At 37.3% G+C, this 18,429-nt stretch overlaps 1 protein-coding gene across 3 annotated transcripts in view; it reads left to right on the forward strand.

The window, feature by feature from the left end:
• The window catches only part of GAN (gigaxonin), a 57,326-nt gene extending 39,350 nt beyond the window's left edge, over positions 1–17,976 (forward strand). The window contains exons 11-12 of one of the 3 annotated variants that reach the window (XR_012154531.2): positions 316–10,799; positions 15,065–17,976. Coding sequence is in view for 1 of the 3 variants with exons in the window: in XM_073308040.2 (XP_073164141.1) it covers positions 316–497 (182 nt within the window). In the remaining 2 variants the exon portion in view is untranslated. Of the gene's footprint in view, positions 1–315 lie in introns of all 3 variants that reach the window. The other 2 variants (XR_012154530.2, XM_073308040.2) reach the window with 2 other exon arrangements.
• Positions 17,977–18,429: the final 453 nt, after the last annotated feature.

Here is an 18,429-nt window from a genome sequence, read left to right on the forward strand (position 1 = left end):
TCTGGATGTCACCTACCTCTCTACTGGCTCTTGAAAGATTTTTAATTTACTTTCATAGCTACCTATGTGTAACTGTGAAAATTAGGTAAAATGGGTCCCAAATTTGTTGTTGCTCTTTCCTTTGTTTTGTTCTTCTAAAACAAGTTTTTCTCAGCTTTTCTTTTGAAAACTTGTCTGCCAACATATTCAGAAATTGATCAGAACAGTTTTTGTTCTTCCATTTGGTCTGGAAATATATTGGCATCATTAGATTTAAATTGCTTGATACTTTGTAACTGAGTGTACAATGAATTTCTGTTTTTTATTTAACTTTAGGTACCAATTATGACTACGTTAGAGAGTTTAAAAGGAGCACAGGAACATGGCACCATACTAAACCATTATTTCCATCAGACCTTCGCCGCACTGGCTGCGCAGCCTTGCGGATTGCAAACTGCAAGCTTTTCCGACTGCAGCTTCAGCAAGGATTGTTCCGTATTCGTGTTCCTTCCCCATGATTAGTCCTGCAAAAATGGAGGAGATGGGAAGAAACCTAACACAGTCCACCGTAACATAGCTTTATATAAGGAAAAACAAAGCTATTGCAACTGAAACTTACATTATATGCTGTGCTTTGGTATGGTATCTGTTTTTGTTTTTGTTTTAAAATGCTTAAAAACTTGAGTCTCAGCTCTTGTTTGGGGGATAAATAGCTCTATATTAAACAAAAAAAATACCATGACAAAGGGAACACCTTCAGTCCTAACTATCTAAAAAAGTAAACTACACTAATGAGGGAGTTCCTTGCGTCTGAAGCAGGAAGGAATGGGTAATATAACAAATGGTATCGAAAAGTAAAAAAAAAAATTTAAGGTGCATTTCCCCTGAGGGGAATTGATAAGAATTAGCATGCTGTCTTCGACTGGATAGCTTTAATACAGATATGCTGTATGAAAATCAACCTCTCTGGTATACTGCAAGACTGTTCTTCATCTGAATCGGTTCAAGGGAGATGTTGGTCATTGCACCTTTATTTCTAGCCCTTCCTCACTAGTCAAGGTCTGTGCCTACAAGGGTGGAGGTGTACATATGTTTTTCATTCATTTCCGATGTTTTCATTCCTAAGGATCTTTTAAATATATTTAAAATTGAACTAAGAGTTACAATATATTGTAGATGTGTAAACTGTTTTTCTACACTGTGTCATTCAAATGCTCTGAAGATTCCGTGTATTGGGGGTGGGCCAGCATGCATTCTTTGTGTGGATTTTGGAAGCTGCAATGAGTGAAGTAAAGGGAAGGACTGAGGCGTAGAATATGTCACACCTTTACTGTGGCTGGTAAAGGAATGCAGCACGAGTCGCTTTTCTGAGAGAAATAGGACTCCTTTTCCCTTCAGATCACTTAAAAATCACTGCACGTTTGCAGTGTTGAGGATGTGTATTTGTGCAAAAGGGGAGAAGGAAAGGTGGGGCATTAAAAGGGATATATATGTATTGTGGAAAACTTGATTTCAGGTTCCTGTTTTAAAGGAAATTGTACAGGCAACTTATATTGGGATCAGAAGCTGGTTTACTTATCATTTCTGTGCTAAGGTTTTTGGCTTTGAAAGCTTGTTTTAGAATTCAGTTGTAGTGAAGAATTTGTCTTATGGCTTTTTCCTTTTAAGTCTTGTTACCACTGCGAGTAATATTTAATTGAGTTATGTTAGTACGAAAGATCTGCTGGTAGAACACACTTTACCTCATTACTTAATTTCATTTTTGTTACTTGTGATGGGTGACACACAACACTACTGAAAAACAAAAGAAAGAAAGAAGAAAAGGGGGGAGGGGAAGAAATTGAGCTGGAAATGCAGTTGAAACTTATCCCTATCTCCACCCTAAAAAGACTCTTCTAATACTTTGTAGTGTTGCCGGTTCTATTACAAGACACTGTTCTTTCCACTCGGAAACTTTGAAGGACCTCAATCAAAAATCAGTGGGCCAGGTTTTGCCCTCAGTTATTCACACACACAAATCCAGATTAACTCCTTTGATCCATCCAAAATAATCTTCTCAAATACAGGCCACAAATAGAACAAAATAGCTAGTGTTCAACTATCTAAATTTTCCTTAATGAAACATTCCAAGGCTTACTAATTTTCATCATCATTCTGTAATGTTAACAGAATAATCCAATTAAATCAATAACTGCAGGCAGAATTTAGTCCATTGATTTTTTTTTTTTTTGTAATGCTGAAGTGCTGCAGAATCTGAACAGTATATGTAGTAACCTATTTTTAATCACTATATTTTTAATGGTTTTGTACACATTGCGGTAGAAATTTACTTGACTTAGTATTTGTCTTTAAATTTGTTATATTCTTTATTACAAAAATATAAACCTCTGTTTCCATCTTCAGATTTTTTTGTTGAAAAAGTTTTGTAAAGATTTCCACTTTTTATAAATTAAAGGCTTATGGTAAAATGTTCAAAATCACATAAGTTCTGTTTTCAAAAATGATTTAGGCATTTAGGAGCCTAAGGCCTGGTCTACATTTAAAATTAGATCAACCTCGCTATATTGCATAGTGCTGTGAAAAATTGTATACATGGTACAACATAGTTAGAGGTTGACCTAACCCCAGGTGTAGATGCAGCTAGGTCAACAGAAGAGCTTTCTGGTGACTTGCCTCGTGCTTCTCAAAGAGGTAGATTAGCTACATTGACTGAAAAATCCCTTTTGTTGATATGGGAAGCATCCATACTATGGCACTATAGCGGCTGTGTATAGACATGCTCTAAGTCTAAAGAGCCTAAGTACCCAAGTCACTTTGAAAATGAACTTTGGCTCCTAAATAATTTAGATGCTTTTGAAAACTTTAGCTAATATCTTGCAAGAAATACCTCCTGAGAACTGAAGTTAGTGAGAGCAAATGGTATTCATCACCCAGCAAGACTGGGTAGTAAATACACAAAATAAATTTAAATAAATCACAAATTCTGTGTGCTCTGGCCATGTTTTATGGTAAAAGTTAATAAGTAAAAGTTAGTTTACATTTAACAAGGTAAAGTAGGATTAACATTAGGGTTATTTTTGGATTTTCTAAAAAAGGAAAATTAAAATAATTGTCTTGTGTAGCTAAAATACTCTGTTGGATTTGACAGAGGAGTGTAAGCAACTTATTCTGAAACACCTACACACTTTAAGCATGTGAATAGTTCTATTAACTACTGCAGGACTGGGGCCTAAATTTTTTGAACCAATAAGTGTACATTTAAGTGTACAGCTAACTAACTTCCTGTGTACACAGTGCATGCGTTAAGGAAAACATTCATCACGCATGCTTAGTATGCAGTTTTTAAATGGTCGTGTCTTAATGAAAAGTATTTATTGTAAACTCAGAGGCCTCAGTGAGAATTGTTTGGGTCAAGTTTCAAACTTCAGCCATTTTTGTATTAGCCCTATCTTTAAAAAAAAAATTGAAAATGGTAATAGTGGTGGTTTGTGTTGCTTTCCCTTAGGTTGAACTTTACAATAAATAAATGAAAAGAGAATTTTGTTCACTTTACCAAAAAAATGCACCTTAAGGTGGAGGCTAGAGTTGAGAACTTCAGAATAAAACGTGAATGTTTTGGAAAGTTATTAAAATAAATAAATAAAATAAATAGGGGTTAATGGTTCTGCAACCTTAACCATAGTGGGCACTGTCCTATTCCTGTTTTAAGAGTGTAAGCCTGTGGCTTCTTTGCCAGAGGGGTAGAGGGCATGTTCAAAAACAGAAATAACTAGTATAGTGCATGGTTTCTGGTAAAGTTTTGCTTTGAGGACTCTGGCAAAGGCTAAGGAAAGATCCACCTGGCACCTTTTCCTCCCCAGCCAACCAATGTGGCTTCAGTATAGTAACCAGTCTCTGGTCTTTTAAGCCTGGGAATCCAAGTCTATTTCTACACATTGGATAATCATATGGGAAATTTGTGCTGCTGAACATCCAATGCTAGATTGGGTTTCAAATTCACCACCTCTTTGCTTGTTTACCCTTTATACAGCTCTAGTTAAGAGTCCTCTGCTTAACTATAGCAAAACAGGTCATTTTTCCTTTTAATATTTTACCAGCAACAGCACATGATTTATCCTGACAATGCCATGTCAACTTTGCTGTCCTCAATCAAGTGACTTGCAGTAGCCCTGAAGCTCTCTTTAAAACTAACAAGAAAAGATGAATCTGGAAATTAATCCCAATTTTTAAAGGCTTATTTATTAATCACTGCAGACAAACTTTGTCCTGTGTGCCTGTGGAATCCTAATACTCAAAAGTGTGTTCATACACTGTCTTATGAGTCGGAGTTACCACTGAAAATATAAAAGGTGGATATTCATCAAAGCTACAGCAGCACTTGACTTTTACCTTTATGCATTGGGTTCCCCTTCCAAAAAATCCCAGGCAGTTTCATTTCCAGTAGAGATGTTAGTACAGTAATTTTTTCAAAAGAGTTCAGTAGTAGTAGTATTTAATTTTTTTGCAATATTTCTTGTGCTTGCATGTCTTGGTAATTGCACAATGGTACAAAAGTGAATTTTTACGTTTTAAGTGCAGTTTCTTGATTTGGTAGTTCCATAAATATACAGTCTGTACAGGATGATTGTTCATGGTATTATGTATTTGCCATACACGGTGTGGTATGCAATAACAAAAGGAAAGCTGTTATAAGTGCCAAACTTTTGGTTTTCTCTGTATATACAGATAATACACTACTCTTCTGTTGCGGTACAGGGATATTTAAAATTCACTGTGTTAAAAAAAAGTGATTTTTTTTGTAAAATAATGCTTCTTTTAAACACTGTAAATCTCTTTATTATTTTTAATACTGTTCTGCAGGTTTTTGTTACTGTACGTTGCTGCCTTGAAACATCACTCCACGTGATGCGTATGGTCACTCTGCTCTTTATTAGGGCACTAGTTACATGCATGTAAATAAAAAATGGCAGCTGACAATAATAATATTTAGATAAAGTGCAATTCATTTTAACTAATCTCGCCCGCAGAAAGAAGGTTGTGTCTCAGGTTAAGTCACAGCAAATGTGAGTTTTAACAGGGACACAGAAGTACTCATAGGCTACAGTTCCTTATATTGTAACCAATGTGTATTTTTGTGCCACTCTCAATGACACTTTTCAAGGAGTTTTGTGTTGTTTAATTGAATTTAGGATCAGGATATTTTCTGTTCTTGACATATTAAGCATTCTGTCTGGATTTCTCTTAACTTTATTTTGTTCCTGAGCTGCGTGTATAAATTCTGACTCCAGGGTTCATTAGATATAAATTTATTTTCAATTAGAATGTACTGATTCTTGGTTAATTTGCAGGATTTTTGGTGCTGTTGATGTTAAACTGGTGGCAAGTGTTCAGCTCTAGACAGACATTAGTACTGTAACTTTTTTAATGTTTGCCATCCTCTTGCTTTATTAGTGTGATTAAAAGCTTTCTTTACCAGGTAGGGTCCATGTTTCAGGAGCATGCTACATCATAAAGGAAAATATACATATATTTTGAGGCACAGTGTTTACTTTTGTAAGCCTTGCATCTGGGGTTGCCAATTTTGGTAGGACATATTCCTGGAGGTTTCATCACATTACAGATTAATCTTTAATTCCTGGAGACTCCAGGACAATTCTGGAGGGTTGGCAACCACACTTACATCATTCATCTAATAAGATTTGGGACCTGATTGCTTTCAGTGTCCATTGACTTGAAGATAGCACTTGGCTCCCTGTAGGATTTAGTCCAGGGGGTGTATAAATATAAATATGCTTTACTTCAGAATGCACAAGCAAATGTTCTAAGGTCTGTTGGTAGGTTGGGCCTTTTGAATACACAACCTATCTCCAAAACCTCTGTAGGGTGTGATGTTAAATTTCATCACTCTAGGAAGAACCACTTGTTTACAGACAGTACTTACTAAATGCTATAATAACATGGCAGCCCTACTGAGTTTGGCAAAATGGCAGATGACATTTCTGTAACTTAATAGTTGGACTAGTTACCAGTTTTTAAATAAAATCTAGATTAATATATGCTTTAAGACCTTTCCAAGTGCCTAATTAAACCGACACAAAGCTTTCTCTGTTATATAAAATAGGGACTATGGTAATAAATGCATTAAACCATAAGGCATTACCAACAGGTGAGGTACTTTAACTTTCTCTGTGATTTGAATCCCTTAAATTTTCTTGGCAAACCTAAAATAGGTAGCTTGCATGCTACTTATAAAAATTAAATTACCATACATGTTTAAAACTAAGGGGAAATTGTACCCAATAATATTTGGAGATCAGCTGAAAGACCATGTTGTAATGCCTTAAAACAACTGGAAGGCTGGAACTTTTCAGCATAATAGCTTATATCTTGTTGCATGGTATCTTTTATATTCAATTCCAACCAGGACGAGCATGTGAATACCAAATACGTCTGTCACAGAGTTGCTCAGACTGTAGATGAATTATGCCATCAGCTAGGTATGGCCTTCTCATTTAATAATGAAATGAGATCATATTGAGACCTTTTTGGTGAAGGGAAGCTTTCTTCTTATCTCTAGAAGAAATTCTTACCTAAATTATTTCTTCAATGATCAGTTATGAAAATGTAAATATGTGGGGAGGGGGTTTTAATTATACATAGTAAGTACTTCTAAATCTGATTTCCCTTCCCTCTCCAAATCAGTGCTAATGTTAATGTATTTTTTTAAAGCTGTATTTAATTTAAATCCAGTTTGGGGGCCTGATTTTTCAACCAGGTCCCAGCTCTGTCACTGTTTTTATTGATGTAATCTTGTGCATGCACATGAATACCTGTGTTTGTTTAATGGCACGCTAAAAACAATTTTTTTGCACAAAATTGCACCTTTAAAATCAAAGACCATTGCTGAAAATCTGGGTCTTAATGTGCAATAGGAAGTAGGCTACAACATATTTATCATTCGCTGTTCCTGAGTTTCTCTCTCTTTAGTGAATTCATGTTTGAGAGCTCCGGCTAGGCAGCATCTGTTTGTTTTGATTAATTTATTCATGGAGCACAATAGGAAAACATAGATTCTAGCTTAAAGGTAAGAAGTAAGCTGTGTCACTTATTGCTTGTATTAATGGTTTGAGTTTAAAAAAATGTAGCACTAGAGCAGCAGAAAAATACCTTTTCAACCTTTTGTGGTTAGAATAAGAGCTGGTAAATGATAAATGCTTTACAGACAAATAAGACTTTGTTCCCCAAAACTTGGAACAAGAAATTTACTAACTTCCGTTAAGGTTGTATATTGACTAAGAGCTAGCAGGAGTACAAAGAAGGATGTCTGGTACAGTAATCAAGTTGTACTGTACTAAGGTAGCATTCATTAAAGCACTTGTTACGGTTTCAGATCATTTTCAGTAGAAATCAAGAGATGCAGTCACATGAACAAATGTTTTAAGAATTAGTGTTAAACTTTTTAGTTGGTGGCTCTAACACACACACAGAATAATTTGTGGATGATCTGCTAAAATACAGTTTATCCTTATTTTGGGGCAAAAAAAGGGCTAATCTTCAGCCCCATTTGAGTTTAATTTTTTTCCTGAGGTTCCAAAACCTAGTAGTTTTTCTCCTCAGACCTGGAGTTTTTTGTTTTTTTGTTTTTTGTTTTTTTTAACACTAGAGAAATATATTTCTCATTGAGACTGGATAGTATTATACTGAGTAGTGCAATATTGTATTGATACTTAAGTGCATTTGATTCAGACCTTACATAGTACTAATAGCGGGCTTTTAAAATGTCATTAATATTAAACATGAGAGTGAGGAGGGAAATATCAAGCTCCAAGAGACAGACACGCACGCTTAGAGTCTTGTGGCATGCCAGGCAAAGGGCCCATAAATTCTGGCACACGTGCTGCCTCCTTTGCAGCTCCTGGCATTGAAACCATGGCTAGAATGATCCAGTGCCCCAGTAATCCTAAACTGCCAGAATGGCCTCTAGGGGCCTGACCTTGTAGAAATCTGGCTGCAACTGGCTTCTTTTCTGACCCTCTCCTCAACTGCATCCATCACGTATTTGACACAGCTAGTAATTTGGGCCTAGAGCTCACTCTGCAGTGTTAACGACCAATTGCCTAATCAAGGGGCAGAGGATTTGCAGACCTCTGTTGGAAATCCAGAGGGGCAGCTTTCAAATCCTTATGGAATCAGAGGGTCACAGGTCTCCCGCCATTCTTGTGGAGGGCCTGCTATTTAACTACTTCCTGCCCTCTCCATTTTCTTCCTTGCTAGCACCATGGCTCTGTTACTGCTCCAGCCCAGTTTTGATCCCTAAATTTGCATGGAACTGCACGGAATATGTCACAAACAACTCTACTTTTGTATACACTGGCATTTTGCTACTGGCTAGCATCAGTACCAGGCAACTTAGTTGAAACAATAGTAAAGAATAAAATTGTCAGACACATAGAAGAACATAAATTGTTGGGCAAAAGTCAACATGGTTTCTGTAAAGGGAAATCATGTCTTACTGATCCATTAGAGTTCTTTGAAGGGGTCAACAAACATGTGGGCAAGGGGATCCAGCGGACATAGTATACTTAGATTTCCAGAAAGCCTTTGACAAGGTCCCTCACCAAAGGCTCTTATGTAAATTAAGTTGTTATGGGATAAGAGGGAAGATCCTTTCATGGATTGAGAACTGGTTAAAAGACAAGGAAAAAGGGTAGGAATAAATGGTAAATTTTCAGAATGGAGAGGGGTAACTAGTGGTGTTCCCCCAGGGTCAGTCCTAGGACAAATCTTATTCAACTTATTCATAAATTATCTGGAGAAAGGGGTAAACAGTGAGGTGGCAAAGTTTGCAGATGATGCTAAACTGCTCAAGATAGTTAAGACCAAAGCAGACTGTGAAGAACTTCAAAAAGATCTCACAAAACTAAGTGATTGGGCAACAAAATGGCAAATTTAATGTGGATAAATGTAAAGTAATGCACATTGGAAAAAATAACCCCAAATATACATACAATATGATGGGGGCTAATTTAGCTACAATGAATCAGGAGAAAGATCTTGGAGTCATCGTGAAGAGTTCTCTGGAGACATCCACGCAGTGTGCAGCGGCAGTCAGAAAAGCAAACAGGATGTTAGGGATCATTTAAAAAGGGATAGAAAATAAGACGGAGAATATCTTATTGCCTTTATATAAATCCATGGTACGCCCACATCTTGAATACTGTGTACAGATGTGGTCCCCTCATCTCAAAAATGATATACTGGCATTAGAAAAGGTTCAGAAAAGGGCAACTAAAATGATTAGGGGTTTGGAACGGGCCCCATATGAGGGGAGATTAAAGAGGCTAGGACTTTTCAGCTTGGAAAAGAGGAGACTAAGAGGGAATATGATAGAGGTATATAAAATCATGAGTGGTGTGGAGAAAGTGAATAAGGAAAAGTTATTTACTTGTTCCCATAATATAAGAACTAGGGGCCACTAAATGAAATTAATGGTCAGCAGGTTTAAAACAAATAAAAGGAAGTTCTTCTTCACTCAGCTCAGTCAACCTGTGGAACTCCTTGCCTGAGGAGGTTGTGAAGGCTAGGACTAAAACAGGGTTTAAAAGAGAACTAGATAAATTCATGGAGTTTCAGTCCATTAATGGCTATGAGCCAGGATGGTGTCCCTAGCCTCTGTTTGTCAGAGGGTGGAGATGGATGGCAGGAGAAAGATCACCTGATCATTACCTGTTAGGTTCACTCCCTCTGGGACACCTGGCATTGGCCACTGTCGGTAGACAGGATACTGGGCTGGATGGACCTTTGGTCTGACCCAGTATGGCCATTCTTGTGTTAAGAACATAAGAACCAATGGCAATGGCCATTCTTATGTTATGTTGGCTTTGTACTCTCTTCTATGCTACGCATTGCATTATTTATCTTTAATAATTCAGTTGTGCATTTTCAGTTAAGACTTGCTTTCCATCAAACATCTAGAATTACAATATGTATGGGTTATAATTCACCTGAATACCTATGATTGGTCTATGGATAGACCATGTGTAGCACGCTTCCACGTATCTGTTGTATTTGTAGCAGGAAGTATTTCTTTTTAATAATTTGTCCTTTGATTTTTTTTTTGTTTGGGGATAAACCCTTATACCCAGCTACCTCAGTGGTTTATTTTATTTTTTGCACTTTGCCAAATTGTGGGATTTTTTTTTTTAGATTGCATTCTAGCCTTTAACAAAAGGCTAGAAGCAAATGGGAAGCAGGGTGGAATATTGCCATTGTCCAAGGATGGTTTTCCCTAGTTTCCTTTAACAATGTTTGTCTTCACTAGCAGGTATAGGGGTTCTCCTGCAGCTGCTGCAAGACAATTGCTTGAAAGTAACTAAACTTTTATAAGTATCATGAGGTAGCCGTGTTAGTCTGTATCCACAAAAACAAGAAGTCCAGTGGCACCTTAAAGACTAACTGGTTTATTTGAGCATAAGCTTTCGTGGGTAAAAACCGTAAATGTAAGAAGCAGTCAAAGGCATATGTTCTTATGGCTTTAAATAGGAAAGTATTTTAATATATTAAAATTTTTTGTACTTGTGAACTAGACCAGTTGGACAAGCTTCTCTCTATTCCTACTGTATATTCTGCTCTTTGTGTGGACTTGATTACATCTCCTTTGAAGTAAATGGAAAAACTCCTATTGACTTGATTGATGTTGGATCAGGCCCTTTTTGTGTGGAATTCCCAACCTGCCCATCTAGGGAGAGCAGAATATCTACGATGATTTCCATCTTCCAGATTTGAGAGCATGATTTTTCCACCTACCTTGGAACCTTCAGGTATCCAGCTTCTGTTCAGTTGAATAAAAAGGGACCAATTCATTCTTTCTTTCCTAAATGTACTGTTTTGACACACTTCTGATTTCTTAAACACTGTGTTTGACTTGTTAAAATGACACTAGTAAATTGATAACTGTTAGTGCTCTTTTTCTTGAATATTCAGTGCTTATATGCAATTACCTTTAGTTTTGTACAGCTCCTTAACTTGTAAGGGCCTTAAAGATACAAATGAAAATTTTAAGAAATACCCGTCAGATCTTTCTGTAAAATCAAAATATGAAACATTTCACAATGAAAGCTTTCCTCAAAATATTCATATTAAATTGCAGTTCAGATAAATTTAACCCAGTTAAACTAAAATTGTAATGTACCATTTGCTGGAACATGCATAGTCATCTACTTTGCACTTGGGAGGTGTGACTGCAGCTAGCTTCGATTTAGGTAGATTAATGATAGCAGCGAAGCCCTGGCCGAATGATTTAGCCTCATCCACCCAGGACACCCCCCTGGTACATACTTGATCAGCTGCCCCGGCTTCACTGCTATTGTTACGTGGGCAAGCTTTGATCTAGCTAGATTGTATCTACTGATTGCAGCGTAGATATACCCTTAATGAGTACGAAACAAGGAGCTCTGTACACTGCCAGTGGAGTATACTGATAAGTTATGAATTGAGGAACGTTTCATTGGGAACATAGGGGATACCCATTACATTCTTTTTATTCATAGTTCTTCAGCCAGTTCTGAGGATCTGGCTCAAGGTTGCCCCATGCATCCTGCCTGTGGGGAGCATTCCCACCCATGTGGCTCCCTGATTTTTCTGGTTGTTGGGCCAGTCCTGAGGCACAGTCTTCAGGGCTGATCCAAGTTGCATTTGGTGCAGTGGCCTACAAAGGGCCACTATCGCAGCTAGGGACCACTGCACCACAGTGGAGCTCTGGATATGGCCTCCCTCTACCCCCACGTTTTTTCCCTCAGCCTTGCCACTTACGTGGTGTGCCAGCTTGAAGTGGTATAGCTTTATTTGCTTTGCAGAGCAGCACAAAACAGTCTTAGTGGGTCTGATGATCAAGTTCCTTAAACGCCGGCTAAGGGATAAAAAGCTGTGTTTTAATCCTGTTTTCTTTTAATCAAGATCATCAGCTTAGTTTGGGGAATTGGTAACTGACAATTATAAAACATTTTTGATGCCATGGAGAACATAGAAGCTCTTGCTCCTGCACCAGTTGGGGGAGGGGGAAGAATCATGGGATTATAGCCATTTATGAGCCTATGTCACTCCTCCAAACATAAAATGGGGTCAGCTACCCCCATGGCAAGCATTACAAACTTACTAAGAATCCTCCATGCAGGGAACCCATAAGTGAAGGGGGGATGGGAGTTATATGCATTGTCCACTTGCCTGTTGGGGAATTCACCAAAAAGTAATGGAACCTAAAGCATCCCCATACTTCATTATAGACTCTTCCCCCTTTTTTAGGAAAGCTGAAGGAGGGGGCACCAGAGCCAAACCCACTGACAGATCGTCTCTGGATACGTCTGCGCTACAACTGGGAGGTGTAATTCCTAGCTCAGGTGGACATACACAAGCTAGCTCTGCTCAAGGTGTCATGCTGTAAAGAGCAATGTGGCCCTGGTGGCTCTGGTTTGCTGCCCCAGTAGATACCCAAGATCTCAGACAGGGTTGTGCTTCGGTGGCTAGCCTGAACTACTGCCTGTGTGGCCACATTGCTTGAGCGAGCATGCTAAAAATGGCAGAGTTAGTATGTATATATCTGCCCAAACTGGGAATAACGTTTCCCTGCTGCAGTGTAGACGTGGCCTCTGCAGCTCTCTGAGAGTTTTGGTAAGGATGGGTCCACATCATTTCCTATGTAGCAGGGCAAGAAAAAATGGGTTATACAAGCCCTGGGATGAGAGATGTAGGTGGCATTACATGTCACTACATCATGGTTGAAGTTTGTGATTCTACTTTGCTGTGATACTGGTAGGGCTTTAGGAAACTGAAAGTGTTTTGTTTCAGTTCTCCCAATTTCATTGCAATTAACTCCATGCTTGTCCAATGTCCATCCTCTGAAATCTTGTAAAACGTGATTTTTGCATGGCTATAAAAAGTCAATTTTTTCATGTTCTTCATTGGGAAGGTTGATAATGTTCCAAATCAGACAGTTTAAACTCAAAATAGTGACATTAAAAAAGGCTAGAATTTTTGCTCAAAAAAGGATGTTTTGAGTGAAAATGAGAAATAGTAAAATTTCACAGACCTTTTATGAAAATGGAATGTTTTTTGTGACATTGCAACAAAATGCAAATCTCAACAACGTAAAACATTTTTGTTCTGAACAAGGCTAGAATAGGGCTCCCTTTGGTTTGTGGGCCTGCAAGCAGTGGTTCTGTGATTAATTCAGCCCTGCTAATACCTGTGGCAGAGGAACTAATTGTCCTCTTACGCAGTATTGCCATGTTGGTGGAAGATAATGGAAATTTGGGAGTGAAGAATGTGGAAGTCTTACTACAAGGCAGTATAGCAAGTATTGTAATAAATATTAGGAAGAATTTGACAGTTAAATTCTTTACAAGCATATAGAAAAGAACTATAGGGATGTGTACACTTTGATTAATTGTTTGAACACTTTTCACGATTTTTTCTTTTGGAGTCTGGCTATTTGAGATTCTTCTAATCTTTCCTTCAAAAGAAAAGTCACCGTTTTCCTTCTTACGCTGACTTCAGGATTTGCGTTCTTTAAACCAGGTATATACAATATCGTGGATCCTGTTGAGTTGGGCTAAAGAATAATAAAACACTCATGCTTTTTATTAGGTCCAGTCTTGCTGCTGAATCATATGCAATCCCTACTGGGCCCTTAATGTTTTTTTGCAGTGTAGTTGTAGCCATGTTGGTCCCAGGGTATGAGACACAGAAAGTGGGTGAAGTTACTGGACAAACTTCCATTGTTGAAAGAGACAAGCTTTTGAGGTGCACATAACTCTTCTTCAGGTGTCCTGAAGAAGAGCTCTCTGTAGCTCAAAAGCTTGTCTCTTTCAGCAACAGATGTTGGTCCAGTAAAAGATACTACCTCACACACCTTGTTTCCTTCCTATGTTTTAGCACTAGACAATGCAATAACAATCCCAATAGAGCATTTGTAATTGCATTAGTCATTCAGTGAAACTAGTGTTAGAAAAGTCAGAATGCTGACATCCCCATAATGTCTAGCCTTTGCATAGTGCTACGCCTGCGGTATCCTACATCAATATCTTCTATGACAGCACTATCTTATGAGGACTTTCCTGTAAAACCCTGTCTGACTGGGTCAAGGAAAATATATTGTCACTTTTCCATAAGAAAGCCTCCAAGTATAGGTTTTTCTGGAGACGTGCTTATCTGGTCGGTCCCATATACGCAGTTTAGGAACAAGGTTAATACATCACTGAATTGTTCATAGACTGTCATTCTGTAAACTTGCTGGTTGTTGAAGGTTTTAACTTGGATTTTTTTTTTTTTTGTAATTTATGGAAACTGATCTTTTATTTCCATCTTATTCCCCACTCTGGATCTTCATTAATTGACTTAAAACTGAATAGTATAAGTCACTCGGGGCCAAATCGGGGAATCAGGCTGAGGTTGAGTGTATCTGCTTGAGAGATGGGGGTCTGGAAGAGCCTTGACTCATGATCGTAGGAATCCTCTTTAGCCTCACCCTGCCTCTTCCATAGGGGAAGGACTGGAGGATCTGTGCAACTGGGGACCCTGTGTAGTCACACAAGGATCACCATGGAGCCAATCCTTTTGCAACACAGGGGTGCATGTGTTGTGTGGCTTTTCCAAATGCAGTCCTCTTTCCTCTCCCCCATCAGCCCTACCACAATAGCTCTATTGCATGAGAGGCCTGCCATGGTCATGGAGGTGAGGTTGGATTTCTCACTTTAATGTCTCCCCAGGTTATTCTGACTCCCTCTGCAAAATGGGGGTGTTAATGGTTAAAGCTTTTTGAAGATGAAACTTATTGAAGTGCTTAGTTTTTAATATCAGCATGTTTTGGCTATGATATTTTTTCTTTAAAATAAAACCAATTACTTATCCACTCAAATACTTGTCACTTTATACTATGCTGATCTTAGCTTCGGAAAGCTTTGGATGGACTGATGCCCAAGAATCTTACATCCAAATAAACTACATCCACCATTTCCTGCCAGATTTTTCTCTGATTTGTTAAGCATTCTGACTCTCTCTAAATAATATACTTCCCGGTGTCTCCCACTAGGCAGTCTCTTATTACTATTGCCAATAACTTCTTCCTGTTGAAGCAGAGCTTCTAGACATGGAGCCAGATCTACCAGCAGTTGGAGTGAGTATCATCCCATTAACTTCATAGCATTTGTACTCCTTTATGCCAGTGGTTTATTGGGTCATTGTAGCTTACTGGATCCTTCCAGGTAAATGTAGATCTTGCATGTGTCCCTATGTCATCCACTGGTGCTGCTGATATTTTCAGAAATACTTGTAGCTTGGACTTTTCAAAAGAGCCTAAAGAAGTTAGATACCAAAAACCCAGCCTAAATCTGTTTAATTTCTGCCACTCTTCTGGTTTTGCCACTTACATTAGAATTCAGAGATGGATCCTGTGTGCTCCGGAGTCTTGCTAGAGATCCTGAGTTCTCTCACTATTTTGTCTTCCAGTAAAGTTTGTTTTGTCTTATGGTGTTTCTATCCCCTTTGACTCATCCCCTTGTTAACACGATTAAAAATGGAAAACGTTTGCCTCTAATTGTACATTCTACTGGTAAATTATCAGTGGAATAATTTTCAATTACCACCTCTTGCCTGCATTCACTTGCCGCCTCTATATTAACCTCTAGGTGGACTTTTTGGTTTACTGGACATATTTTTACCTTACCCCATGCCTCTTTCTTAATCCCCATTACTATTTTTTGCCCTTTGTAATTCAGGTTAGCCTTTGTTTACTTGTACATATCCCTCTGACCTGACATATCGCACTGTGAAGTGTCTGAAATCAACTCTGCTTGGCTGAAATTAAATGTCTTGTTGGTTTCACTTCAGTCCTAGACCCCAATTCTTCTATAGAACAATGCAATCAGAACAAAGTCTGAAAGTGTTTTGTTTTTGTTTACTGAAAATGTTAGATTCTAGGAAATGTTTTTCTTCCTTAGAAGTAGCCAGTCCACATTGTTAGCAGATTAGAAGTTTCTTATGCTTCCATATTCAATATTTTTAATTGAGAAACATTATTTTGGGAAATGTACAATTTTTGTACTTTGATGTCAAAGTGGCCTTTATAGGAAAAGCACATACAATATTTAGATTAAAATTCATTAGCTATGTAATTTTAGTGGGGATTTTTGTATTGACAGGGTTTTTATGCATTTTTCAAATATACTTACTGTTTTGTGTTAAAATTATTTGTAATATTTTTTAAACTACATCATGAAATTTTCCCATGGTTCCTCCTTCCATTCCATTCAGTTACTACAAAGCTGTTAGCTAACCCTGTACATTAATTCCCCCCCCACAAAGTTTTTTCGTAGTATCAGTATAGTGAGTTTAGAATGGACTTGTAGCTTTAAGGGAATAATCCTAGCAGTGTGGGCAGAATGCTGGAACATTTTATCTTTTGAGAAGAGCGGGGTGCAGTAATTCAGTCGTACTTGACCAATTAAGTTACCAAATTTATAGTTATTGTAATTTCTTTCCATCCTATAGTTTTTACATTTGAGTGCTAATTACAGAATATGTACTACTTGTGCAGTATGCAACTTTCCTTCATTATATCATTGTGACATTAATGGTCACCAACCTGAAAAGTTCCAGAGTTCTTATGGTATCCCAGTTAATGGGCTCTGAATCAGAACCAGATGAGATGTGTTGAAAAAAATTAAATATACATGTAATTGGATTGGTTTATATATTTTCCCTTAACTGATCCACAAGATTCTTTTAGCATTAGTGGAAACAATAAAGTAAGTGAACTTTCAATTAAATTGTAAGCAAAATTAGGCTACTGGAGAACTACTACAGGGAAAAATAAAAAGACTGATTTTGAAAACTGCAGGCAGAAAATATGAATCGCACAACTAATTTGCATGAGCAATTGCCTCGACTGCCTATGCAACATAAGGTATACAGTTTGCAAAAATCAGATCGCTTATATTTTGTCATTACTCTGATTTAGTTTCTCTTCTCCAAAACATTTTGGTTATGTTTGCTACTTAGGGACTTCCAAGTGAATGTTTGTCAACCCACACTTCAATTTTCATCATAGTTGTATATATTTTCTGATTTGTTGGTGTGTTTTGCTTAATAAGAGATTCCACATCTTTCATAGGTTAGCAAAAGTCCAAGCTCTTAGGAATAGTTATGAACAAACATGTATTCTCATTTTTTTTTTTAAATGTGCAATTTTAAACGGCACTTTGTGACCTACTGCTGAAAAAATGGGGTTTGCAATGGAACAAATTGTATAAACAGTTAAAAGAAGACTGTGTGTACTTGAATGTCTTTCAAGTGTTGAAATTGGTAATTTTTCAAGATGTACCCTCAAATAATTTGGTAGGGATGTGATTTGAGAGCTTTATAATACATTATTAGGAATAATATGTTGCTGAATGTACTTTGTCTAAAATCTCCCAACAAACTCTGGTCCACCTCCATCAGTTTATTTTCATGGAGTAATCCTGCATAACTTTAGTTACACTGTGGAACAATTAATTGAGTCTTATCAGTAACCTTTCTTGCAGAATTGCTTTAAGGTTTACATGTTTTAATGATGCAAAAAGGGATAATAAAAACTTTTTCCTGGATTAAGTAGCACTTACTTTGTTTACATGTTCAGTATAATGGTGGGTAACTAAGGGGAGGTTCCCTTTTAAAAGCACATGAATTGTGCTCTGGGGAGTTAGTTGCCAATGTGCAAATTGTGCTGTAATATTGTACCAAGGATCAGTGAAAGTGTTTTATCTTTTTTAATGTAGTTTGTATTGACCGGGTTTTATAAATGTCAGAAAACAGTGTGTTGTATTTTGATCTGAAATTTGTGTATGGTAAAGTAACCTTTGCTTTACGTATTGGAGGTCCGTTCAAAACTTGAAATATTTTTAGAAGGGTGCAGACCAAAAGTAATTGTCTTAAAGGTGTTTAATAAACTAACAAAATAAAACATTAATGGCTTGAAGACTTATGAATTACTCCATGTTATACCTAATGCATCTTTTTTTTATTTTTCTGATTTTTTTTTAAATGGTGAAATGTAGTTCCCTATAACTTTGAAAGTGAATTTTGATCTCTTTTAAACATGATTACTGAACCACCAAAATTGATTATTTCAAGTGAAATTTTCAGTGTTCCCCTTTTCTTCTTTAAATGGAAGGTTAAAAAGAGGACACAACTTGAAATCTAGTCTCTTTTTTTAAATGAATGATTAGTATTTTCAGGTGCTCCCCCTTACCCTGGGTCCCTTTGCCAATTTTTATGATTTTACACTCACATTTTCCTGTCTCAAGCAGCAGCAGAAAAGGAGGGAAACCTTTTTAAAATACACACACACACACACACACAGTGAAAACTTAACTATGCACAAAGTGCTGTCAAATATACAATAGATAAAAGTTTTCA

Source organism: Lepidochelys kempii, chromosome 12 (assembly GCF_965140285.1).
Source record: "Lepidochelys kempii isolate rLepKem1 chromosome 12, rLepKem1.hap1, whole genome shotgun sequence".
NCBI lineage: Eukaryota > Metazoa > Chordata > Testudines > Cheloniidae > Lepidochelys > Lepidochelys kempii.